This window comes from Miscanthus floridulus, chromosome 8 (assembly GCF_019320115.1).
Source record: "Miscanthus floridulus cultivar M001 chromosome 8, ASM1932011v1, whole genome shotgun sequence".
NCBI classification, from domain to species: Eukaryota; Viridiplantae; Streptophyta; class Magnoliopsida; order Poales; family Poaceae; genus Miscanthus; species Miscanthus floridulus.
The window spans coordinates 57,259,284-57,286,790 of record NC_089587.1 but is presented as its reverse complement, the minus strand read 5'-3'; the positions used below and the strand labels follow the sequence as shown (position 1 = coordinate 57,286,790).

Genomic DNA, 27,507 nt, shown 5'->3' with positions numbered 1-27,507 from the left:
TTATCTTTTCCTATTTAATTAGGATCAGGATTCCTATTCAAATTACTCAAGATCGGAGAGATGTTTTTGAATTCGGATCCCTAGCTATCTAGATTTAGCTTGGATAGACAATTCACATTCATGGAATTTGGTAGAGGAAGATGGATAAAAAAATAGAAACAAATTTAGCTTTTTAATAATATTATATTATTATTGTTATTAATTAATAATTATAATTATTATAGGTAATTGTAGATATATAATATACTTGTTAATAAATATTAAGGTATGGACATATATATTAGGTATAGATAGAGAATAGACATAGGGCTCAAGTAAAGAAATTGGGAGGTAACTGTCAGAATGGAAAAACAAATTGCAGCCTATATGGACACGGATAACGTAGGAAGATAAGAACAGTTTAGGAATCTATTTTTATCTTTTTTTTTCTATTTCTATTTGAGTTAGGACCTATTTGGATCAGGATCGTAGCTATTCTCGTGTCAATCTTAGAATCGGACTCTATATCGATCTAGATGTGAGCTATTATAATTCATATGTGCACGAGTTATATATATAAGTCTGGATAAAAGAAACTCTTCATATATAAGTCTGGACAAAAAAAACTCTTCATTGTCCAGCAGTTAGAGGAAGACGGACAAAAAAAAAAAATAAAGATGGACGAAAAAAATATACTAAAATTTTGCCTCTTTATTATTTGACATAGAGATATAGATATAGATATAGATATAGATATCGATATCGATATCGATATAGATATAGATATAGATATAGATATAGATATAGATGCACGTGTCAAACATCATATGTGACAAATATATAAAAGAAGCTAATAAAGCAACTTAAGTCCCTATACTAATCCGATTTCACAACCCAACAAATATATTTCATCAGATTGTTAGGACTCCTATAAGTATTAGCAAAATCTACGAATCGTCCTAGGCCTAGTTTAGTTTGCAAATTTTTTGGCGAAATGGTACTGTAGCACTTTCATTATTATTTGGCAATTAATGTCCAATCATAATCTAATTAGGTTTAAAAGATTCGTCTCGTGAATTTTGTCTAAACTGTATAATTAATTTTATTTTTTATTTATATTTAAGATATAATAAAAAAATCTTGAAAAATTTTACAAAATGAAGTGCAACTAAACATGCACCACTGTCAAAGTAGGGAGAGAACGGATACCTGCAATTACGAAGACCAAGGCTGGAAAACCAGAGCCGTTCTATTCTTTTCCCACCCTTCCTATCTCCTCACCCACCACCCCGACTCCCCGAGATCTCCCCCTTCTCTCTCCTCGCGCCGTTTCTCTCTCTACCTCTTTTGATCCGGCAATGGCTACCCCCGCCCCTGCCACCGCCGGCGAGCTCCTACGCGTCGAACCCCTCGAGCTACGCTTCCCCTGTATGCCGCCCCGCTCTCTCCCGGTTTATTCTTTTCTTCTTGGTTTGGAAAAAAAACCGTTTTTTCCCCCTTCTTTCTTTCTTTCTGTGGGCGCGGATCGATTGGCTCCTGACCTTGCTGGTGTTTCTCGTAAGCAGTCGAGTTGAAGAAGCAGAACTCGTGCTCCATGCAGCTGTCGAATCACACCGACGACTACATCGCCTTCAAGGTCCGTTTGTTCTTAGCAATAGCAGCCCCCCTCGCCCTCTATTTGGGTGTTTTTCCCCCCACATGAAATTATCTCATATTAGAACCCTAGAGATGGATTGAGACCATGCTATTTGGGCTGTTTTGCTACCTGATGGGTTTGTGGTGACATTCCTGCAAGTCTGTTTTACATGAAATTGAAACGTCGAATTTGACCATCCAAGGATTGGAGCCCTCTAGATTGTTCTGTGATGGCGGGCCCTCTATTTGGACGTTTGCTGCATCAAAGAGCGAGTTGCGTGATTAAAAAGACTTTAAATTGTTTGTTCTATTCGTACTTGCATATCTTGCTTGCTCACTTTGGAGCTATTGGAATTGGATTGCTAATATCTTTATATTGAGGTTCGGCGCTTGGAGGGGTCTCTTTGTTTTCCTATGAGACCAAACTATTAAACTGTGGTAAAAATGCCTACTCAGTGCAAAAAAGAAGTGTTGACCTTTGGTGATTTATTCACCTGTTAGAATTAGCACTGATGTTATTTCTCTTAGAGGTTGCTATGCGTTGTGATTTGATCTGCCATTGATGATTGGACATACGATGATGTTTTTTCTTGCTATATTCTACAATGGTTAGTGTGACATCTTTGTGCTGTTTAACTGCTTATAGTTTTATCTTGAAAATGTAAACATATGTTCAAGGAGGTCTTATCGTGCCAATATATTTCTCGTTTGACTGTTTCTTTGATTATCCAGGTGAAAACTACAAGTCCAAAGAAGTATTCAGTGCGGCCCAACACTGGGGTTGTATTGCCACGGTCTACCTGTGATGTTGTTGGTTTGTGACTCTTAGCATTTACCAAAGTGATATGTGTTTGGGCAAGCCATCATCCATTTTGTTGTTTTTATGTATTTATCTGTACTGTTACAGTTACGATGCAAGCACAGCGGGAAACCCCGCCTGACATGCAGTGCAAAGATAAGTTCCTAGTCCAAAGCGTCGTTGCCCCTGCTGGTATAACTGTGAAGGATGTCACAGGGGATATGGTAATATTTCTTTCTTAAACGTTTTTCAGGAATAATCTGATGAAACACTACATACATATAAGGATAAGGGCATCAGTTGTGGGATTATTTTTTTACAGAGATAAAATTGTCTCGTCTTCATAGCACTCTTTATCTAAATTGACTTTATATTGCAGCTATATTAAAATCTCTATGGTATTGGTTGTCGTGTGACTTGATAGTTTACGAAGGAGTCTGGGAATAAGATGGAAGAGGTCAAGTTGCGAGTGACCTATGTTGCTCCTCCACAGCCACCCTCTCCAGTTCCAGAGGAATCTGAAGAAGGTTCTCCATCTAGGGCTTCTGAATCAGAAAATGGAGATGGACCTGCTGGAGGATTCACCAGAGTGAGTTATTGTTACCATTGAACTTTGATTTATCCATTTACCATTTTTTTCTCGTTTGGAGGATAATGTATTTCTGAAATCATTTCAGGCGCTGAGAGAGCGCATCGAGCCTCAAGACAAATCTACAGAGGTCAGTTACTGTTCTGATTAGTATAAGATATTAAGATTTCATAATAGAGTTGGCATCTTTTGTACTTTATTTCCTTTACTTTGTACTTTTTTTTGTATATTCTCATATAATTTGGGAGTTTTGGCGTTGCAGGCTGGAGCTTTGATTTCCAAGTTGACTGAAGAAAAGAATTCTGCGATTCAACAGAATCATAGACTTAGACAGGAACTTGTAAGTGAAGCATAGCATTTTTATCTTTCTATCATATTAGGGAGCTTATCTAGAATGATCTAACTGTTTGACAATATATCTTTAGTCCCTTTTGTTGTCATCTCATCAACAGTTGTAGAGGTAGTCCTTATAGTTATATCACACGAGATTTCTGTTCAAACATAAATTTTGCTAAGAGAATCAATAAAGAGAATTATGTTGTGGTCAATGCATGTTTTTCTATACCAAAAACACTGTTATTTGTAGATACAGTTTCCCCTTTTGCGATGATTTGAGTGGATTTGAATGTGTTCAGAATACTGAAATCTATTTGATTCCCATACTAATAGATTACAATAATACTCTGTCCATCCATCAATATAAAGAATATTTTAGTATGGGAAAATTCTTTCAATTAGATTTTGACCTCTAATTTCTCTTATGATATGATATATTTTCAAATGCTATAAATCAACAGCATCTCAAAAGTACTTTCAATATGTATCTATTGTTGCAATTTTTGTACACTTAACATGTGTATGATTTGACAAGACTTTTCATTATTCAAAATATATATACCTTGCATTGATGGACGGAGGGGGTACCATATAAGCACCATATGCTGGTTTTCAGTAGAGATGCCTTCTCCTTTCATGCAAATCCACTAGTACAACCAGCGATATGCATGTTCATGAAAAATCAATATGCATTTAGCGTTAACAGTAACCTGTAGACTTCGGGCATGTTTGGTACCTTTGCTCATCACCGTCGTTGCATGTGGTCTTCTGTCTTCAAGCTCTTGCTCTCTAGTTGTTGTGATTGCCTCTCGACGGCAGCCTCCGACTCGACAGGGCAAGCTAGAAAATGCCGGAATCGATTTCCCCACCGCCCAAATCGAGCTCTCTGCTGCCACAGTCAAGGTCTCCACCCAAATTGAGCTCCCCCCCTCCACCCGAGCTCGAGTATGGGCGTGTTTGGTTCACTGCTCCTGCAGTGCATGCACCAGCGTGTGCGTATATTCTGGCAGAGAAGCATGATTAGTTGCCTGCCTCTGCTACAGTGTTTTGCATGGGTAGAAGCAAATCTATGGTTGGATGCGGGCTCCACGGATGCACTCGTTTTGAGCACCACTGGCCTGCCGGCCAGGCCCGGTGGATGCAGCGGCAGAGTGGGGGGGGCCACGTAAGTCTCACATGCTGAGCGGATTGCATCCGCTCATAGCCTCATACAGACAACCAAACATCTTAGTATTTTTTTTTGTATCCGCTCATGCAACCTCACCAAACACTTTCTTTTTGAGATCTGCACCCGCTTAGCCTGCTTCCCTCCGGCCAGGATACATGATGCGGGTCTACGAAACATCATCCGAACAACCAAACACACCATACACTTCTACCTAATCAAGCTTCACTGCACCGAGCTTGAGCTCTCAGCTGCCAAATCAAATTTCTTCTTGCCGTGCTTGAACTCCCCCCTGACTGAAGTCCCTGCCGTTGTAGCAACCTCACCCTCCTTTTGCTGCTTCACTGAGCAAGGGAACCAAATTCTATGCATCTTGTTTGTGCCAAGCCAAAGTAGGAAAGGGTTCGGATTACTACTGAGCAACCCTTTCCTACTTTGGCTTGGCACACTAGAGTCAGAAATGAAGAATGCGCTGGGTGCAGTTAGTCTTCCACATGTGTCCTACAGGTTCTTTATCAGCCTACTTGCAAACTAAGCAACGGCAAAGTTGCTTAGAAACTCCCTTCCCTAGATCCCACTATTTGGGGAAGCTTTCAGCCACTGGGTAGTGGGTAAGCACCTTTACACTGCTTCATTCACAAACCGAACAGGCCTTTTAAGGCCAAAATCGACTTTGTAAGATATGAAATTGGGAAACAGGACAGAAACACCACATATTCATTTTTTTTCTTTGTTCTTTGTTCATTCTTTGTCAATTTTATGTATCACAAGCGAGGTTGAGTTGGGCCTTGGATTTTTTATATGCCTGTCCATCATCAGCTCACTAAATGTAAGAGTTTTTCTAGTCTTCTAAACATGTTTGATGAAGGATTTTTCACAGTTCGACGACGGGGTGTTTCCATTGATTATACTTATACATATATAAACTTCATTCATATCAAATGCTGACTCGAAATCAGCTTTTTAAAAGCCACGATCCATCCAGATTCTAGAATTAAGTTTCCCAAAAGCCAAAGCGCAAACAAACAGGCCCTTAGTCAACCAGCACCCAAGTGATTTGCATTGGTCCCTGTCTTAAGCAAAGACCTTTGAAAACACAGCTAATCTTCTTTTACTGATTCACGGAGTAATATTTAATATCAAGAGTCGTTCAACTGTTGCCAGTGCCTACACTATGCATTTTCAGGATATAGTTTATCATTATTTTTTGTATTTTGAAGATCAAAGTTGTTTCCAAATTTCTTCTATTTGCCCGAACTTTGTGTGATTCTGCTTTTTGAGTCTTGAAACATATCCTATATTTGATTAAGATCATGTACCACTTCATATTTTGGCCCACCGTCTACCTACTAAAGCCAAAGAATTGCACCAAGAACTACGCGAAGAACAATTGTTCTGCTTGTGGACAACTACTATTTTTATCATTTATTTAAGCTTGTAGTGCCATCTAGAAATTCTTTGTTTTAACGACCTTCTCTTGTCAGTTGAGAAACTCTGTCTTCATTTGTTTCTGTTTCATGTTGCAGGATTTGGTGAGACAGGAGATCAGCAAGAGGCGTGGAGGGGGCTTCTCCTTTATCATTGTCATAATTGTTGCTTCGATCGGCATCATCCTGGGCTATCTGATGAAGTCATAATTCTTTCAGGCTGTCCTCTGGCCATATCAAAGACAGTCATGCAAGTTGTGTTTGGGAACTCAAAAAAGACTATTCAAACCAGATGTCTTGAAGTTCTCCTGCCTATTTTGTCGATATAGGAGTGCGTACGTGAGGAATGCTTAGCCAGCTTAAGCTTTTCTTTTTCTTATCTTGTTATTTTTTGTTGGATGGGTTGTGCACATTGCTGACACTGTAACTTGGAAAATGCATCAATTGCTTTTGTTCACAGTTTATCTTGCTGACGAAATCTGTTTTTCCCGAGTAATCTGCTGTTCCATTATCTGGAAAGAACAGGTGATTTTACCATGTAAAAGCTTTGAACGAGTCTCGTTGCAATTATCGCCTAAATAAAAGCAATTAAAGTTGACAGCAGTTTGTCTTCTGCAAGGGTTTGCTGGTGCCTGGTTATGTAGCAATTTGTTGTATGGCATTCGCCTCAAACACAATAGGGTGATAGAGATTAGAGTGGCTATATGTTTTTTTTAAACCTGCAGAATGTCTATGCAGTTAAGGCACCTGTGTGTCTGTCTGCGTTTCTAGCAAATTAGTGCCTATAACTGCCGAGTTTCAAAATTTGCTAAACACTGAGAAAGAAAAACTGAATTGAAGAAACATGTACGCCAGTGTTTCTTGAATCAACACTTTCCTGGTGCTTCAAGTCAAAAATTGTCTGAACCTTGTTCACACTGTTTACACCGTTACACGTACAAAAGAAGGCCAACATTCCAAGTAAATGCAGAGTTGGCCATTCAGGTATAATCTTTGTACAGAAGGGTGATTCCTCCTCCCTTTGATCTACCCTGATCTAACAACAATCACATACAATTACGTAACTAGCAGCAGTGCAACCAGTACAAGCCAGACCTTATTGCCCAACATATTTACAGGTGCCTAAAATGTGCCTATTTTTTGGGCCCTTGAGCTTTTGAGGTGTTCTCACCTCTATCTAGTAGACCTGAAAACTAATTTAAGCATACACTTCTGCCTTCTATCGCCTCTATACCTGAACACACACACACACAAAAAAAAAAAAAAAAAAAAAAAAAAAAAAAAAAAAAAAAAAAAAAAAAAGAAGACGAGGCATTTGAGCAAGTCACTCAGCAGCCAAATCTCTTTCCCTTTTCAGTCTTCAGACTCGTAGCCATCATGAAAGGTTGTGGGAAGCAGCAACCGGCCAAATTCTTAGTAAGCATTCACAGGAACTACTTCCATGGCGCAACCAGCTTTGGATTTACACTTCATCTGAGTAGGTACCTTGTGCATCAGTAACGTCCGTGCTTGCATCGGAAGGTGTTTTTCCTTTTAGCTCGGCACATACAAGCTTTGTCAAGAGGAGCCCAGCAAGGAGAGCTGCTGCCATCAACATTGTGAAGACAGCACTCCAGCTCTTCGATGAGATGTATCCTGTTAGCAAGGGTCCAATGGCAGCTCCGACAGACCCTGTCCCATCAATTATTGCTGTCACAGTGGCCAGTGCTCGGGAGTTGCCATTCAAAGAGCTGTGGGTGCCAAGGTCAGCTGACACTGCAGTTGTGATCAGGGCATAAGGCCCATTCACAAACATTCCAGTGATGAACATGAGGGAGATATTCCACATTATCGACATGCTTCCATATGTGCGGTACAGGAAGAGGGCAGGTATCGCACAGTACATGAAGCTAGCAGCTGTGATTGCTCGTGCATTTAAACGATCAGAGATGTGACCGGCAAGGACTCCTCCCAACACACCACCAACATCAAAGATTGTTGATAAGCTGCCAGCCATAGCATCAGAGAGGTACTGACCACCAATACCTGAAACAAGCGAAGGCCTATTAGAAAGCACATTCCTAGGAACAGTTCCAGTTCTAGAAAAAGGGCTTCTAATATGTATACTGAACCATCAAATGAGAATGATGTCAGACAGATTTGAAGGTTGAATATGAAGACTTACGTGTATGGCTGATGTAGAACGGTAGCCAATACAGGAAGGTATATGCAACCAATTTGGAGAAGAAGAGGCAAAGAGCAAATGGCGCAACTCCAGGAATCCTCCATGCCTCTAAGAAACCCACAGCCTTATGTTTCACTTCTTGGCCTGGTTCCAAAAGGGGCTCCTTCACAGTGTCCTTCTCACAGTTAAATTCACCACTGTCAATATCTATCTCCATTAGCTCAGGATTAACCGGCAAGAAAATATACACCATCAAACCAACAAGAGCCATGATAAGGCTGGGGATGGCAAATGACCAACCCCACCCAAACTTCAAGAGGAATGCAGCAAGCAGTGAGCCAGCTATGTTCCCAATAGAAGTGTGTGCATTCCATATGCCCATGATTAACCCCCTCTTGCTCTTCCCAAACCAGTTACCAACAACTGCAACAACTGAAGGCCACCCAATTGATTGAAACAGACCAGAAAGCATCTGAATAACCAAGAAATAGTAGAAGCTGTGGACATTCAGCCAATATCCAGCACCAAAGAGAGTTGTGAATACAGCAGTGCCAATCATGCCAATTGTCAGAAAGATCCTTAAATCCATGCGATCCCCAATATGTCCAGCAAAGAACATCCCAATAGAATATACAGCGAGGAACGCAACATCTACCTCACCAAGTAATGCTGAACCATCAACAGTGTTAAATGGCAACCAGCCAATGTTAAGAGCGTTGCTCTTGCTCACGTGCAGTCGTCCCCAGTGGGAGAATCCCACCTTCGTCTGAGGATCAAGAGCGCTCTTGACGATGCTTGTGATCTTCCGAGTCATATGAAAGCATGTGTATGCAAAAAATGTAAGGACCAGGACTAGTGTCTGGTACGTTCTGAGCGAACTGGCACCTCCAAATAACCGAAGACCAGGAGGTTTCCTACTCGTCATCTCTTGAGAGAGAGACATGAGAATACAAGATTGCTGAGGAAGATCACAGTGCACCTAGCGCCAGCTCAGGGACACCTTTCTGGAATCAACAACGATTGCTACCTGAAAGCAACAAAGGAAGATGTAATCAGGATAACAGGCGTGCAAGGAGCTTATGAATTCATAGTATGTTATGCAACTCTTAGTTCATAGTATGCAATCATGCTCTAAAAGGTTGGAAAACAGTGATCTCAATACAGCCTCGTACAGCTGTTCCAGTTACACCACAAAAAAGAGGAAAACTGATGCGCCGAATGATCCAAAGCATCGCAACATACTTCAGGAAACAAATTAATCTGCTATTTAGTAGTCAAATTCAATGATCACAGGTGCAAGACATTTGTAAATCTTGTTCCTCAGCGACTGTGCCCTTGGATCAGAGAGACACAGTGATTAAATTTGCATGTCCCAAAATGCCCCACTGATCAAAATTTCACCAAATTAGCGCCTTTCTTAACTCCTAATATTAGGCTAACTGCGTCTGTAGCAGCCGATAAACTTAACTCCCAATTCCCAACTCTCAAGTAGCATACTTTCTGAAACCTGCACAAGAAGGAAGTTTCCATGTGGACGCAGGGTAAAAAGCTGATTTTGACATTTCGACTCCACCGTCCTCGCAAAGATTTCACAAGTCCCGTCACAGGAGCTGGCCCCATCCTATTTCCATCTCAACAGGTATGATCTCATACCTGACATCACCCAGTTCAGGGACAGAAAAACACCACCTTGTCCCAAACTCCCATCAATCCTTCTCCCAAGTCATCAAATCCTCCCTCAATTCCAACCCAAAACCCCCTGAAAGGCCTAAACCCATTACAGTGGTACAGAACCACACACCGCCGTGAAAAGCAGTAACATCGAAGAACCAACAAAACAAACAAGCTGCGGATTCAGACCAGAATCGCCGCAGAGATCAAGAACAGGACAAAGCACGGACCTTTTTTTTTCGGAGCCCGGCCGATCTTCGCCGGATAGGAGGGGCGGCTCCTGCGCCCGGGACGGATTGGGCGCCGCGCAAATGCACACGCGACGCGGCGGAATCACGCAATGGGGAAGGAGCGTGGAAAAGGAGAACCCCCGTGCCCGTGCGCTTCCTTCTCGTTGGTGGTGGTGTTCTCGAGCTCGGTTTGGGTGGTGCGAGTGCGAAGTCACCGAGCGAGGGCATTTATTGGAAACTGCGCCGGGTATTTACGGTGCTGCCCTTGGACGGAACTGCCCTTGCTTTGGTGCTTCTTGTTCTCGGGATGGGATGTAGACAAAAGTAGTTTCTGACACCACACGCCCACGAAAGGAAGCTTTTTCCTAAGGCCCTGTTTAGTTCTCTGAAATTTTTAAGTAGTATCCGTCATATCAAATCTTGCGGCACATGCATAGAGTATTAAATATAGACGAAAAAAAAACTAATTGTATAGTTAGGTGAGAAATTGCGAGACGAAACTTTCGAACATAATTAGTCCATAATTAGACACTAATTACCAATACAAACAAACGAGCTACAGTACCCAAAACTAAAAATTTTTGGCTTCTAAACGGGGCCTAAGCTGGTATCATGCGCCACGTTGATTTGACTTATAAGTCATACTTTTTTAGATAATAAATAATATTTTTTATAATAAATTAATTGTGGTCCGTTCGCGTGTCCTTAAACTCGGCTTGATTCGTTTCTTTTTTCATCTGAAACCATGTTTTCTCTCACAAATTCCTCTAGATCCCTCCAAAATTCCTCTAAGCGAATGTGAGTAGTACTTTTAGCTATGGCTTATCAGCCATGCGAACAGGATAATGGTTCACGATGGGTCGATGGAGTATTAGTTATCATCACTGGCGTTTTGCTAAACCGAGGCCATGGCAATTAGGTAAACCGACAAACTATCATATGAAGGTGTAAGTCCTGTTTGTAAGTCCACTTATGAGATCTCGCGTCCGGTGTCTCTAAGCCACGTTGGAAGAAGCTGATTGTCTTGATTTTCCATGTGCTGTCCAATGTTGTCATGCCTTATCAAACTCTATAACTTAGATTAAGATTATAAAAAAATTACACAAGTATCTACAACATCTAGCTAAATTAATTAGATACATAATAAAATATACTTTCATAGATATTTATTTGATATTATATAGACATTACTGTATTATATTATAAACTTAGTTAAAATTAGATAAATTTAATTTAGAACAAAAGCTAAAACATCTAACGATTGTGCATAGAAAGAAACCAATCGAAAGATAAACCCTGTGATCTGTTGTAGTTTACGAACATGCCATAATAAGCATAAAAGGTTAAAAGAAGGATTGGATAAAACGTACCTCTAGCGATCACGGAGAGGAGGAGAGTTAAAAACACTCGTCGATCTATCCACTTTGCTCCAAACGCAGAGTGTTGTGCGCCACCAGAGCGCAGGATCGCAGGGGAGGGCAGCGCCAGTATAAAGGGCGACAAGGCAGGGGTAGAATCGGAAATAGGGAGGAGGATCGAAATTCATGGGCGACCCGACGGGGCGGCGAAGCTCTCCGAATATTCCCTTCCCGCCACTGGGATTATCCCTCGCGTGCCGCGCGGGTCTTCCGCTTGCCCGTTGCCCCCGACCGCCGCGTCACGCGTGCCCGTCCGTCCCCACGCCGCGCGGCCACAGGCCACAGCACGGGCCACACGGGAGCCGAGACGCAGCCCACACGGACCACACCGCACAAAGCCAGCCGACTCGGCTCCGCTGCGCCTGCGCCGCTGTTCTCTTGGCGCGCGAGCGGCGAATCTCGGCCGCGCTTCCTGTTTCCGCGGCCGCGACGCCGGGAGGTGGGCCCCTCGTCGTCTGTCCACGTCAATGGTCGTGGGCCCCGCTTCGAACTGTCCGGAGAAAGCTGGGCCGCGCGAGCCGCGAGCCGGCACCGCCAGGGATCTTCTGTGGCACGCGTGTCTATACTCTGCGGCGGCGTTGCGACGCCCCTCACAGCCCACAGCCCCACAGGCCACAACCACAAGTTTGAGGGATCTTCAGGGCCGCCGGGTATATTCTGGGAATAATCCGTGCGAGATGCGTTCAACCACCATTCAAAATCAATACGTAATTGGCTCCATAGCCCATGCTTTCAAGTTAACTACTGTGTATATTTAAAAAATCTATTTGTACCATTCGTCATGGTATACTAAGGGCGTGTTTTGTTGCCTCGAGGGGATTGCACTCTCCCTGTCCTAAGATAAATGGAACTCAGATTTATAAGAGCACTCACAATGCAGGAATTATCATAGTGGAATGTCAAACTTGATGCGAATTTGGTGTCTGGTGGTCGTAAGCAAATCTGTACTCCCTGTCCTAAGATAAATGGAACTCAAATTTATAAGAGCACTCACAATGCAGAAATTATCATAGTTTCTATGTGCATTAATTATCTTGTCACCTAAGCATTTTGCTAATATGGCAAGCGATTTATTGAGGAGAGAGGAGAAAATCGTTTTTAATAAGAAACCATATCTACACGAGAACCAAGACATAAAGATATATGACAAGTAGATGAGGGAGAGAGAAGACGCGCGATTGAACAAAAGATTATTCTGTTGAAACCATCGATTGGGAACATAGTTTATATATGTAGTGTCTACATGTATAGAAACCATACATGATTTCTAGCATTGGGAGTGCCCTAAGTCGGATCAACAGTCTTGACTCTTTGATAAATGATCAATGTACGTGTGCATCTTCATAAAGAAATAAAGAAAACCGCGCAATTAAACGCGTTGACAATTGATCAACCACTTTTAGCTAGTCCAGAACCAGAAGCTACAACTCCTTAGCAAGTTGTTGTAAATGGTATTGTTGAACAGAGCCGGTTTGGTTCCCCTTATAATTGGATTCGGCCATTGACTCATTTCAAAATAATCATTTCAAAATCGTTGATGAAAATCCCAAATAAACACAAATGCCGTCCCTACAAATACACAGCAGTCTCTATAAAACGATTTCTAAGGACGGCTAACTAAGCCGTCTCTATAAACCATCACCTACCGTCCCTAAAGATTCTCTATGTAGTAGTGTTTGTTTCTATTCTACAGAGGTCATGTTCGTTTCTCTTATAATCCGTATTTTTCAGCTTGTTTTTCAGTTGAAATAATATTTTTCTCTCACAACAAATCAGTCGGAGCAATATTTCGGTTTGTTTTTTCAGCGAAGCGAACGGAGCCAAATACATGTAGAAGATCTGATGTATGGATAAACGGTATTTTACACACGACGAGACCAGGGTCATCCGAAGATCGTGAGTCATCGAGATCGAAGCCCGATGTATGTGGACCAAGATTTCCACACACCATGCATTTGGTACCAAGAAAATCATGTGGTGGCAGTACAATCACTGCTTGCATGCTACGCTAGCCAGGAGTGTGGAAGCAGTACAATAGTGGGATTGATTTATTTACCCTAATAATCGCCATAAATAGATAACAAATTCATATACTGAGGAGTACAGTACCTGTTTAATCTGTGCAAGCTAAAGGTTCGCGTGAATATTTCAACGGGTATCTGTATCTCTCACACATGGTGGCCAAAGCAGAAGACGCCGAAAAAGATAGGTGGCGTACCGAGGCGGAGGCGCAACAGACACAGCGACGTGTTTCCCGATGTGCGTACCGGATATGGCGTGTGCGCCTCATCTTCTTGGCTATTCTCGCCGCTGGCTGCTGCTTCAAAGAAAGCTGGATCAGTGCATCGGGGTTGGATTTTGCCCGGCGCTAGCTAGACAGACAGTGAGACGGCCACCCGGTAGACAAGGACGGACAGCGGCATTGCAGAGTCCAGACCTCGTCTAGTTTGCTGAGCTTAGCAAGTACATCTAGAGTTTAAATTTGTTTCAAAATAAGTGAATCTCTATGTACGAGATAACCCAACTCTAACTGTCTTTTTCTACTTTCTCTTTTCTATGTACAATAATTACATCTTTATAGGGTATATATGTAATTTCATATTAACATTGATTTCCTCGCCAAAGCTCTACAAGTACACTTATTTTGGGACGGACGAAGTATATTGATATGACACAATATTAATAAAGAGAAAGAATCAAACTTGAAAATTGGGATACGAATCCCCACTAAAACTAGCCTAAGAATTAAACAGCCTCTTTTTAACTAAACAAAATTTACATTGACACTTTTTTGCGATTACACAGTACAACTCAGACACCCACAACACACGCACACTCACCCCTATGAACGCACGCACGTAAACCCTACCCTACGAGCATCTTCAAAGACTGAGCCAGCAAATCCACAACACACGCATGCACGCACGCAAACCCTACCCCTATGAGCGTCTTCGAAGACTGAGCCAGCAAATCCACAACACACTCACACTCACCCCCTATGAACGCACGTACGTAAACCCTATCCCTACGAGCATCTTCGAAGACTGAGCCAACAAATCCACAACACACTCACACTCAACCAATAAATCCTCGAGATTGACAAGTCACCACAGACGCATCGCTATCGACGAGAACATCGTCTACCACTTAAAGCATAACACCGTTAAATCTTAGAATATTTGTTTTCATGGGGAGTCGAACCCAGGACCTTAGGTGGTACTGATGTTCTTGTAACCACTAGACTATAGGTACTTTCACAAATTTACATTGATACTTTTGAGCTAAAAATTTGTTCCTCACTGAGCCATTTTTCACTGTTCAATTCTTATCAAAATTACTTGCTTGTTCTCAACTACTGCTGAACCCTGTTACTGCAGCTCTGGCTCCTTAACAAGCACGGAGCCAGCGGTGGGGCTAGGGGGGCTCCAGTCCCCCCTACCGCTCGCGAGCAAGCGAAGCCCTGTAGAGCCGTCGTCTGAAATTTCAGCTGTAGATGTATAGGTAGGAAGGGCTGAGATTTGCTGAACCTCTTTTTTTTTTTTTTTTGCTAATTGCCGTTGTTTAGCCCCTCCTAAATTTTTTCCTAGCTTCGTCCCTGCTCCTTGATACAGGCACGAAGAAGGCTCAACTCATGTCCATAACCCTCTCCGTCAAACAAAACAAAACCCCCGCAATTCTAACCTTAAACATGAACACCGGACCGGAGGGTGTAGTTTTATTTTGTGAAAAGATAAAAACGGCTCTTTCAGGAACCGGTGCTATAGTCGACGGTACTAGTACACTAGTCGAAGCTCCACCGGACGGAACCTAGAGATGAAGAACGCACTCCTAGGTAACCTAAACATGAAGAAAGCACGTAGGTAAATACACCGGAAAACCGGGCACACGTGTGAAGCTAGTAAAGACTTTCAAGCTAGTTTCAAGTCCGCCGGTTAGGTGACGCCGCGCCGGCCAAAGACTTGAAGTCTTCTTGAAGCTCTGTATATTTGCTCGAGAGTGAAGTGTGATCACTCGTCACATTTTCACACACGAGCACACGCACGTACCGCAAAAAAGCTAGGAAAATTCCCGTGACGCCGTACGACGTACGTGTACATGTGGCCGTTCCGGAAACGGCTGGACGACGATCATGCATCTTCGATTGTCCGGCCTAGTTTAGCCTGCAGATAATTGACTGACTAATCACTATTGATTGCGCCGCGTAATGTTGCTGTCGATTACAAATATACATATACATGCTTGTTTATATATAAATATATATATGTTGTTGTTGCGGATAATGCACCATTAACTGCAGGAAATATATGTTGCTATATATAGCTGTCGGTGACGATGTGTACACACCCTATCCTATTAATATTCCATGATATGATGATATGTGCCATGTTCGTTTGGCTGATAAGTCATGACTAAAAGTATCGTTGACTGATTTATTGTGAGAGAAAAATAATATTCGTTGTCTGAAAAAATACAGCTTGGCCCCGTTCGTTGGTCTGAGTCTTGGCTGAAACTGACTGAAAAACACTATTCTAGCTGAATTGTTGTGAGAAAAAAATACTGTTCCGATTAAAAAAATAAGCCGAACATAAGATAAGCCGAACGGGACCTTATAAGCTAATGGAACAGGGCGATGATGGCGTTGTGGTGCTTTCTCGTGCATGGTGACGGTCGATGCCTCGATGGCGACTGGGGAAGGTAACGTACGTGGCGACTCATGAGTCATGACCGGGGAAGAAGCAATGCAAGCGTACGTCGCCGGGCCATCGGTTTTCTTCGTGTCTCCCTTCATTTCTCGTGCTGTCGACCACAGTGTGTGATGACTTGGACTGGCCGGACAGAGATGCATGGTAAGGGATGCATATGCTTGGCTAGGTACCATCTGGGGAAGGCTAGGCTCTACAATGCAATCACACGAGACGAGAGCACGCGGACACACAGATCGCGTCATTTACTAGCATCCAGCCAACTCACCCGTGTAAACAGTGCTACTAGACTGTACTACTCATGTGAAGTGTTTAATAATAATGTGCAAGAAGAGGAAAAGAAATCGTTTGACGAATCATTGTAACGACTAAACGATCGAGGGCAAAAGGACACGTAATGATAACACAACATAACACGTTAACTCTTTTGCGTGTTCTCGAGAATGATACAAGGAAGCACACTGCACGTATTCCCGGGGTTACAAAATTAGCGATAAAAGACACCATCACGTCACATTATTTTCTGGTGGGTTTAATAAAGAGTAATCTATTGGGCCGGGATCCCCAAACTTATTCGGGGATACCAATACCATCTCCAAGTCCATAATTTCTCAAAAAAAAAAAAACTACAAGTCCATAAATAAACTTGTACTCCATCTTCTCTAGGAGTAGCTTATGTAAGGCGTGACGCATATAATGATTCGAACTTTATGATTTTTGATCCATCATTTAGCCAACAATTTTTAACTATTGTAATACAAACTTGATATGGATGGATTCGAAATCAAATATACAATACATATTGTGTAAGAATCGACTAGGTTTGATCTCAAGAAACCCACCAAAAAAATACAATTCAAAACTAATTAAATCACTCTGTTGAATCTTGGTCAAAGCATACAAAGTTCCGTTTACTCGAAAATACAGAATGGATAAAAAAAACAATCTACTCCATACAGAATGGATAAATAACCAATCTACTCCATGCTCTAATCTCATAAACCCCACGTTGCTGTTCATCGCTTGATTCGATGACTAAGGATGGCGTCCTAAGCTTGCTGACCGACCTAGGGTAACCCGACGACGTCCTTGCCCCGATAGGGTCCCTCCTCGGCAAGAACTTTGATAGTTCCTTAGCTAGTTTGTCTAGAAACTAGCCATTGTTCATCACGTAAACACGATTGGTTATCCTTTGATGATTTGCTCATAAACTTGCTCGTAAAATTGGTTAGGACGGGTTTGGTAAAGTTGTCAAAATGTAGAATGAATTTTATCATTGCGTTCCTCTCGGAACGTCCAATTTGGAGTTTGGACGAAGAAATTACGATCTCGGAAAGATTCAACCTGTAAAAACATGCTAGGCCGGGTTTTCAATCTAGTCGGAGATTAATTTGTATTTTGTTGTGTTGGATAAGACCGCACCGTGCTTATAAATATAGGGGCACCACCGATTAAGGTGTCCAATACACACAATCAATAAAAAATCAATCTACTCCATGCCCTATTCTCTTAAACCCTATGTTGTCGTTCGTCCTTTAATCTAACAACTAATGATGGAGCCCTAAGTTTGTTGGCCAACCAAGGGCGACCTATAGACGTCTTTACCCTGATGGAGTCCCCCATAGGTGAGAGCTTTGATGGTCCTTTACTAATTTGCTCAGAAACTAGCCATTCTTCGTCACGTAAACACATTTGGTTACCTGTGATGTTTGTTAAAAAATATCACCATTCTTCACCACGTAAACGTGTCATTTGCTGCTCTTGGTCGTTTCTTTCACGAAAACCGGCTAGACTAATTTCTGAAACTAGCTAGGCTGGTTTCCGCAGAATCATGCTGCCTCAATCCGTTGCGATTCGAGCGTTCTAGCTATTTGTGACGTGTGAAATATGTTTGCGTCAACACGTACCTACAGTATCTACTCTGAAGTCTGATCCTAGCGTATGATGGCTTGCAGTATTTATATAGCTAGGGAAAGCCTAGCTGGTTGCATTGCGCCACCATCGATAACGACGATCGCCCGGTCGATCCACGAAGACGTGGCTCCGTTCGTAAGGTCGAAGGTGATTCAGATTGCGTTTTCTGATCCGTCGAGCTCTGCTCACCCAAGCTCTGTCCCGTTTTGAGTTTTGACGCGCTCTTCGATTTGGACGGAATATATACTTTAGTTGTATATAAGCAGAAACATTGGGCGCGCGTAACCATGCATGCGGCAGGTAGCAGGCGCCAGATCGATGCACGCACAGCCAAGAGAACCAAAAGCGGTTTTGCGAGTGCCTGTACATGCATGCAGCTCCTTCCAATGGGGGTCAGCTTCATCGATTGAGACTGTAACATATTCTCCGGTACCCTTTGCATGCTTGGCTGGTGTTGCTTGCTATTGCTAGTAGCTTGACAGTGATAGCTTCTCATGTGTAGGAACATGAAACTATCATTTCTGTTCTTCTCATGCGTATTCGGTTCAAGGACGAATGAGCCGCCACGTCACAGTGCATTGCGCTGGACCGGCTTGAATGCCTCTGAATATAATGAAGCTCTCGCTATCTCATCAGTTAGTTTTTTTTTCTCCAATACGCAAAAGCTTTACGTATCATTGTATTAAATAGAAGAATTTAGACAAACATATAACGCGCTTATATCGAGCGTCGAAGGAGATCAATCTAACACAGCCGTAACTGGACCATCCTAGCAAGAGACATCTAGATTCGATATTACATTAAAGGAAACAACAAATACCGACACAACGATGCATCCTAGGAGGTGGTCTTGCGTCCTCGCGGCTGCCTGGACCAAACAGGCGGGAAGAGCTCATCCAGCGCTTCGGCTTCGGACGCAGTCAGGTCGCTGCCGAAGAGCTTGTCATAGGCCGCCAGCTTCGACGCGGATGGCGTTGATGGACCCTTGGTGAAGTTCATACGCTGCATGACCAGCACCTCACCTCGCTTGGACGCAAGTACTCGAGAGAGGGGTTGAGCCACCAACCGCCTTCTCCGCCACGACATCACTGGCTTAGCAGGAGGCTGCTTTAGAGGCTCACGAATTAGTAGAGAGTCCCTCTTCCGCGTCACTTCGTTGATGAAGCTATCGAGGCAGCGCTTGGCGGAGTCATCATTGTCCTCGGTCGGGTGGGTATCCACTGACGGTGAACTGGGAGGGCCAGCATCCACCGTAAGGTTCGGTGAATCCACGACCCAGTGAATGGGGCACGGAAGTGGTGTCCGCAACGCATAGGAGCCCACTGCCGTCAGGTCCTCATCCTCCAGCTGGGGGCTGTCACAGCCGGGGCCTCATCTTGTAGTTGGGGGGCCACCGGAGGTGACAACTGGCGCTCAAGAGAAGGCCATGCAACGATCTGACTGCTGGCGTGTGAGGCTGCGAATTCCTCCAACATCGGGTCCTTCGTGATGTCGCGACCATGTGTGGCGTCTGGGTACAACATCAGCGTCAACAGGTCAGGCTGGACACTGCCAGTCTCACTGGACAGCTCGCCGTGCCCAGGCTGAGCTTCAGCAGCAACCGAGGTGAAGGGCGGAGCTGTCTGTGCAGCCCCTACCGACCGCCCATGACGCCTTCGTCTTCGGTGCCGCTTCCGCCTTTGGCGCCGGCGACCACAGGTGGCAGGAACGGCATTAGCCATTTGACCCTGCCTGAGTCTTGCGAGCCACCATGGTCCGCCGGCCCAGCAGAGCAGGCAGGGTGCTGTGGCTAGCGACCCATGGCTCTTGCATCGCCCGAGCTCCAAGAGCCCAAGCGCCTTGGCTGCTTGCAGTCACGCGCAATGTTTCGAAATCCCCTGCACCACAAACATCGTTGGGGAAGCTTGCTGGTTGCCACCCGATACGCGGAGGAGAGGCAATTGAGGCATTTGCCGAGAAGATTCACGGGGATGTGCCTCGATGGTCGACGACTTGTCGGCTGGCCTCCGCTTGCTGGTCCTCGTGGCTCAGTCGAGGTGGCCACTGGTCACATCTCCTGCCTGTGGAGGATCTCCCGCCACCCATCAGCGTTGGGGGCGAAGACCCATCCGCGGTGCCCGAGGCACCGGCATGCTAGGATGCGGCCCTCCACTGGCCAAGTCGGCATGCCGTACAACAGAGCATCCTGGCGACCCGTTGCCGCACCGCCATGGCCCGACGTCAGAGGTTGAGTGCGCAGCAGGGACATCATAGGCAGCATCGACGTCCTCGATGGCTATGGCTCCTGACGAACCACATCTAGGTAGGGGTCATGGAGGTGGTCTGCACCTCTTCTGCATTAGAGTCATCGAGGAGGTCATCGTCCACCCAATGACAGGCCTTGGAGCATCCCGCCGCGCTACCCCCCAGGATGGAAGGGGCAGCTTGGGGGATAGGGTGGACGATGGGCTTAGGGCGGGGGCGGACGGGTGAACGAGGAAGGCGTTGAGGTTGGAGGCAGTGGAGGACGATGACGCTGCTATGGAGCCATGCCTGGAGGCCGCCTCCAGGCAGGGTGCCACTGTCCCAGCCCCCGCTGCACGGGGCCCTGCGCCCACTGGCTGGGCAAGCACAGCAGCAGACCCGATTGCCCCCTGGCTATGTGGGAATACCTTTGCCGTAGCCTGGTCGTAAGCTGGTGACATGGGTGGCTATGGCTGCGCATCTAGCGTGCCAACACCGATGATCGTGGTGCCCGGCTTAAGCGACGGCGGCGACGATAAGCTCGGACCGAGGCCGCCCATGGTAGCCAGTTGCTTAGGACTGACTTCCACCGGCACCTTCTCCTCTAGCGACATCATGGGCCGTGGTGGCGGTAGTGGCTGCTGCCATGCGGTGGCCTCTCCATCGCTACCAGCCTTGGATCTAGCTGCCTGGGGCCCATCTGCATGGGAATCGATGACCTCCTCGGTCTACGGCGGCGGTAGCGCCCCATCACCGGCTTTTGCGAGCTGGGTGGCCATGGTGGTGGCGGCGGCGGCACTAGGCCCTAGCTGCGGAGGAGGAGCGAGCGGGGGGGAGGAGGGGAGGGAGTAGTGGAGACGGCCTTCGTGTCCGCGGCCACCATGGCTAGGACAGCCCACGCCGGCACTAGCACTGTCAAGGATGGGGAGCATGGCATATAAATGGTGGCTCCCGGCGGTGGGGGATGAGAGGGGGAGGGGAGGCGGGCGCCGTCAGTGGCATTGGGAAGTCCACTAGTGCCGAGTGCGGCAATGATGGTCGTGGCGCCGCTAGCTAGGGTTGGGGTGGTGGTCCGACCATGGGCCTCTTGGTGTTAGTCTGGGTGATCTAGATGATGATGTGGCCGTTCTTGACACATGGGCCTCTTGGCGTCAGTCTGGGTGATCTAGATGATGATGTGGTCGTTCTTGACACAGCTGACCACATTACCTTTCTACTTGTGGATAATTAAATGCTTTGTCCGGTGTAGACTTGTAGTATATTGTATTTGTATGTGATGTCGTTGCACTAGTGCAGGTCTGGGTTGTAGCCCCGATTGGGAAACCCCCTCTAGTCCCAGTTTCACAACCGGGATTGCCAATCCGGGCTAAAGTCCCGTCCTTTAGTCCCGGGCCTCACAACCAGGATTGAATGGCCGACGCCCGAGGGCGGGCATCTCCAACCAGGACTGAATATCACTTTTTTTCTTTTTTTTCTTTTCTTTTATAGTTTTTTTTTCATTCAATTTGTTTTTGTTTCAAATAGTTTTCGTACACACATTATATGTTCATGCAAGCACAAGTAGATCACCGCCAAATTTGACTATGTGGTATTATGTACTTGGTGAAGTGTAGGTCACCAATTTTGTATCCACAAATATCATTGATGTAGAGCAACGCATTAAGTAGTGCACTCTCCCTTGCTTCAAAAGTACGAGCACAGGGTCTACTAACGACAGAAAGCGGTGGTTGAGAAGTCGGTGGGTCAGATGATCCCCTCTTAGTCATAACCAACTTTTCCTGAAATCCTTCCGTAGTGAGTGTTGGCCAATCATTGACATATTTCTAATCAAAACCCAACGCATACATTGTCTGATTTAGAATGGCTTCAAAGCTACAACCTGCATAGGTTAAGTCACAGTCCTCAACATGTAAGTGTTGGCAGAAAAAATGGATATGAGAACAAAGCTTTCCAATAAAAACAAATCTCGAAATAAGCTATGAGTTTGACTTGGACTTTACCACATCATTTCGGTTGGTTCGAGCAATCCTTGCACAGAAGCCCGCAACATCATGACACATGCCCACATCTATTGCTTGTATCGTCAAGGAGGATAGTGTAGGCAGGGTGTACCCAATATTCGCAAGCTTATTCAAACATGCAATGACAACATATTTTTGTGCAATAGACTTCTTAGGTGCCTTTATTTCCATCTCTGAGATTTGTATAACACCTGTACCCCTCCTAGCGGTGATGGAAAAGCCAATTTAACATTGGACCAATCGACCATTATCTACATCAAAGCTCTCAACATCCACTCCCTCAACCCCAAAATATGAAAGTGTCTCTTCAAGCCAAATGATTGGGTCAATTACCTATGATATATTTAAGAAGCACATATATATTCATATTAGAAAAATATATTGTGTACAAGCGTATTTAAAACATATTAATTTATTAAAACATATATCGTTGCTTACTATGCTAGGATGATTGAACGGTACAGCCGGCAACCTTGGTTCGAATCCCCAAGTAATACAATAGCCCCAACTCGGGACAATCGGTTCAGGGAGACATCCATCCATTTCTTCTCACTAAAGTTAATATATAAAAATTCATATCACTGAGTCAATATATGAATTCATACACCAAAATTCATATATTCATATATATATATATATATATATATATATATATATATATATATATATATACAAAATATCAAAATTCATATATATCACTGAAGTCAATATTTTTCATATATACCAAAATATCAGGCACTAAAGTCTATATATCAAAATTAACATGTAAACCCTATATATCAAAATTCATATAACTGGACCCCACAATATGCATATCATATATATACAATATATCACACTAAAGTCAATATATCAAAATTTATGCCACCAAAGTTAGTATCTTTGCGCACACACACACACATATATATATATATATACATATACATATATATGTATATATATATATATCAATTTGTATCAAAATATATCAATAAAGCAAATACAAGTCAGATCGAATACAAATAGCAAGCCAATTAGCTTAAGTTATTAAGGGTGAGTGCTCGGTTTCACATAGGAGGAAGGGATATGATGAGACAGGGTTGGCACACCTAGCGGCGCAGCAGCGAGGCGAGGCCGGAGATGATCGAGGTCGAGGACGAAGATGATGTGGAGGCCGGAGACAAATGCGCTGGTGGAGAGGAGGAAAAGGACGAGGTTGGCCGGAGACATGGACGAGGGCGCCACGTGCATGCCGTGAGGATGAGGGGGGCTGGCCGATTCAAGTCAAGGGCGAGGGAACCGCCATGCGCATCGGAGCTGAGGACGAGGATGAGCCACGGGCGCCGGAGCCGAGGACGAGAGGTCGATGCCGGCCAGCCGTCGGTGGATGAGGATGAGGTCGTCATCGCGCATGCTGGATGTGAGGACGAGGATGAGCCATGCACGCCGGAGCCGAGGACGAGGGAGAGCCGCGCATGCCAGAGCCAAGGATGAGAGGTCAAGGCTGGCCGACCGCGTGTGGTCGAGAACGAGGGCACCGCGGCGCACGTTGGGGAAAAGAAAATGAGGGCCCGCCATGCGAGCTAGAGAAGATGGCGAGGTCAAACGGGCGCACGACGCGGGTGGCGAGCGGAGGAGCGGTGGGGTGGCGTATCGATCCGGTTCTCTAGGTGGCGGTGATTGAAAGGAGGAAGAAGAAGAGCAGGAATGAGTATATGTAGGCCCGCAACCTTTAGTCCCGGTTAGTGGCCCAACCCAGGACTAAAGGTTGTGACGATTAGTCCCGAGTTGGGCCACCAACCGGGAATAAAGGACTTTTAGTCTGGGTTTGTGGCTCAACCCAGTACTAAAGCATTCTTTTGGCGCACGGCGAAACTGCTGCCTACCTGGCAGTTTCGTTTCTCGCCCATGCAACAATGTTTAACATTTCCCTTAACATAAATAGGCTAAAAATTGGAAATTACATAGTAAAAAAATATAGCTCAAAAAATTGCAATACAAAAATGCTTTCATATACAATTTATAATGTTTTTGTTTCATTACATGTTTAATAACATATGCTATAAATTATAATTACATGTTAAAATTTTAAATTTCAAATTTGAGAAATTCAAACATAGTTTTCGTTGACAAGATGATTTCAACAGAAAAAGTTGTCAAATACAAAGTTGCATAACTTTTCGGGATCTACAACTTTTGTTTTGGTCATTTCTCCATTTGAGGACATTTTGAAAATTCAAATTTCAAAATTGAGAAATTCAAACATAAATTTCCTTGACAAAATGTTTTCAAATAAAAAAGTTGGCAACTACAAAGTTGTATAACTTTTTGAGATCTACAACTTTCATTTTGGTCATTTCTTCATCCGATAAAGTGGTAGTAAACATTGTTCAAAATTTACATATCTCTTATTCAAAATTTACATATCTCTTATATGAACAATGTTTACTACCACTTTGTCGGATGAAGAAATGACCAAAATAAAAGTTATAGATCTCAAAAAGTTATTCAAATTTTATGTTTAAGAATTTCTTAGCTGAATTTATTTACTGCTTCAAAATGTTGTTTGAAGTTGCCATTTATTTTAGAATCAAATTTTGAATTGATAAAACAAATTCACATGAAAAGATGACTAGAATGAAGGTCGACCGGGACACAATAAATTGATAGAGCATGATTTTATAAAAAAATTAGGAAAAAAATCATCAAATTTAAAGTTAGTATGACGGAGAAAGACTAGTTACAAGTTTTAGCCAGAGATTAAAAAGAGAAATCAAACTTCTTTAAAAATTTAATTTCAAACATAATTTTGAAATAGTAAATGACTTCAAATAAAAAAGTTGTCAACTATAAAGTTGCATAACTTTTCGAGGTCTACAACTTTCGTATTGGTTGTTTATCCATTTGAGGTCATTTTAAAAAGTCAAATGTAAATTTGTGAAATTCAAACATAGTTTTTTTTTACAACATGACTTCTAATGAAAAAGTTGTCAACTAAAAAGTTGTATAACTTTTCAAGATCTATAACTTTTATTTTGAACATTTCTCCATCCAAGGTCGTTTGAAAAATTCATATGTGAGACATATGCGACATCAAAAACAATAATAAAGATCTTAGAGAACCTTAGAATAATTATTTGGGGTACATAAAAATTACATATACGATAACAAAGACCTAACAATAAAATTACATATGCGATAACAAAGACCTTCTCTCGGTAGGTCAATATTACAATCAAAGTGTACCAACTATTATAAAATAACCACCTTAAAAACATTCTTCTAGCACCAAGAGGGTCAAATAGGTGCTAGAGGATGCCGGAGGTGGATGCTAAAGGGGGCGGTTGCGCGAGATCCGATGAACCCATGCCTCTCTAAAAGACAGTACATTCATGTCATGAATGGATAGACAACCGGCTTAGATGGATCCACCAACTTGCGGACAGCCCATTCATACCTTGCATGGACAGACAATCCACAGACAGTCCAGAACACATAGCAGAGAATGGATTCATCAAGGTAGAAGACAGCCCATGCAACAATTATATTGCATAGGCGTCACACCTAGCTTCTTCAGGCTTTGGCGTTGCTCCATCTTAAAAAATATCCTTCTAGTACCTCTTGTGTACATCATTGCTGACTACGCGTAATAAAATTTGTACATGGAGGGCTTTCTCCCACAGAGTGGCCATATATGTGAATAAAAAATTGGGCAAACAACAACAGATGAATTAGGATAGAATTGGGCACAACAGAACACTACATGCATATCGTCCTGGGAGATGAATGGCGCCTGGTGGCTGGTTTTATAAGCGTGAGCTGCGGGGTGGTAGGTGGGATGAGTGGTAATCAAGCGACGTGGTAGGTGGGAGCAGTGGTTGGCAGGTGAGGGATTTTTAGTCTCAGTTTGTAACACAAACCGGTATTAAATGTACACTTTAACCCGGGTTTGTAGTACAAACCAGGACTAAAATGTTTTTTTCATTTCTGTTTATTTCTCCGCCATAATGGCTTGTGTTTTTATTTCTTTGATTTTTTTATTTGCATATGCATTTCAATCCTACACGAGTTAAATTTTAATCCATACAAACATAATTATAATATCCATACAAATAAACCTTATGAAACGTAATTAACTTGCATACAAACATAATTAAAATATCCATATAAATAAACCAAATTAAACATAATGTTCGAATAAACCTAATTAAACATAACAGTACGAATAAACCTAACTAACACATGAACCTTACAAACCTGCCGCCACTCTAGCCTGTCTCCACTGCCCGTCCTGTATGTCTCAGATTGTATAACCATGGTTATTGTCTATGTAATGCAAGGCCCGCACTAAAACACTCTCCATTGCCTCACAACGCCAAAGACATGGTATCCCATAGATGTAGCCTACTAACGGACTATCGATGGCCTGGTTCTGCCTAAATCTCACGTAATACTGAATACCAGCTGTCGTCCTCTGGCCCATCGCTTTCATGAAGTCCTAGGCGTACCCAAGTCGCTTAATAGCTTGCGTGAGAATGGAATACAAGCCACATGTAGCAGAGATGAAATCATAGAGAAAATCTACAAGCGAACAAACAAAAAATATTAGAAAACGCTCATATAATAGTAAGAATAAATAAACATTACTCTCATATCATACACGACGTACCACATCCATATGGTTGAATGTCGTATGCCTCTCGCTTACTCGTGGCATATCCATACTATGCTGACGTAAAGCTTCTATCTTCAAAGACGAGAAATCAGGCATACGGTAGCCAATTTACTTAATTGCCTACAAAGAAAGCAGCACGACATCGATCTAGGCATCTATCTTGGTCGACGTCTGTCATCCAGTCTGCACGATGTCCCGGCACACCTCTTTATTGTACCTAATGGGGATGTCGAAGGCAAGACTGCACGTCCATAACTCGCCTCCTTCATCGTTCACGACCACAGTTGTCGTCATTTGGAAGATGTCCCACACCCTGAGCAGCCATAGTGCTGATTTCAGCCGTTTGACCGGTTTTATAGTCTGTGACATATGCAACAATCATGTTATGAATGAATGTATATATGCCAAAATTATATTAGCATGCAAAACTTAAAATATTCCATACTATTGATAGGTCTAGGTGATGCGGAACGGCTCTATCTGGCGATGACGCGAATGGAAGATCGTCTGGGTGGAAATCTGGTTCCTGTGGTTGGGAAAATCCACTGCCATTCATCGTAACTAAAAAAACTAAAAAAC

At 43.5% G+C, this 27,507-nt stretch overlaps 2 protein-coding genes and 1 long non-coding RNA gene across 3 annotated transcripts; 1 reads left to right on the top strand and 2 right to left on the bottom strand.

Moving 5' to 3' along the window:
• Positions 1 to 1,235: 1,235 nt before the first annotated feature.
• LOC136476444 (vesicle-associated protein 1-2-like) lies at positions 1,236 to 6,533 on the top strand. The gene is made up of 8 exons (XM_066474271.1): positions 1,236 to 1,407; positions 1,545 to 1,615; positions 2,347 to 2,428; positions 2,522 to 2,637; positions 2,838 to 3,002; positions 3,091 to 3,132; positions 3,265 to 3,342; positions 6,030 to 6,533. The coding sequence occupies exons 1-8, from the start codon at positions 1,338 to 1,340 to the stop codon at positions 6,138 to 6,140; spliced, it is 735 nt and encodes a 244-aa protein (XP_066330368.1). The 5' UTR covers positions 1,236 to 1,337; the 3' UTR covers positions 6,141 to 6,533.
• A 278-nt stretch (positions 6,534 to 6,811) lies between these two features.
• Positions 6,812 to 10,340, bottom strand: LOC136476443 (putative glycerol-3-phosphate transporter 1). Its single transcript, XM_066474270.1, has 3 exons — positions 9,996 to 10,340; positions 8,095 to 9,121; positions 6,812 to 7,955 (listed from the first exon to the last, which is right to left on the bottom strand). Exons 2-3 carry the CDS (start codon positions 9,035 to 9,037, stop codon positions 7,393 to 7,395), a joined length of 1,506 nt encoding a protein of 501 aa, XP_066330367.1. The 5' UTR covers positions 9,038 to 9,121; positions 9,996 to 10,340; the 3' UTR covers positions 6,812 to 7,392.
• An 11,633-nt stretch (positions 10,341 to 21,973) lies between these two features.
• Positions 21,974 to 23,791, bottom strand: LOC136472173 (uncharacterized). The gene is made up of 4 exons (XR_010762282.1): positions 23,363 to 23,791; positions 22,713 to 22,826; positions 22,254 to 22,607; positions 21,974 to 22,132 (listed from the first exon to the last, which is right to left on the bottom strand). It is a non-coding gene; the product is annotated as an uncharacterized lncRNA (long non-coding RNA).
• Positions 23,792 to 27,507: the final 3,716 nt, after the last annotated feature.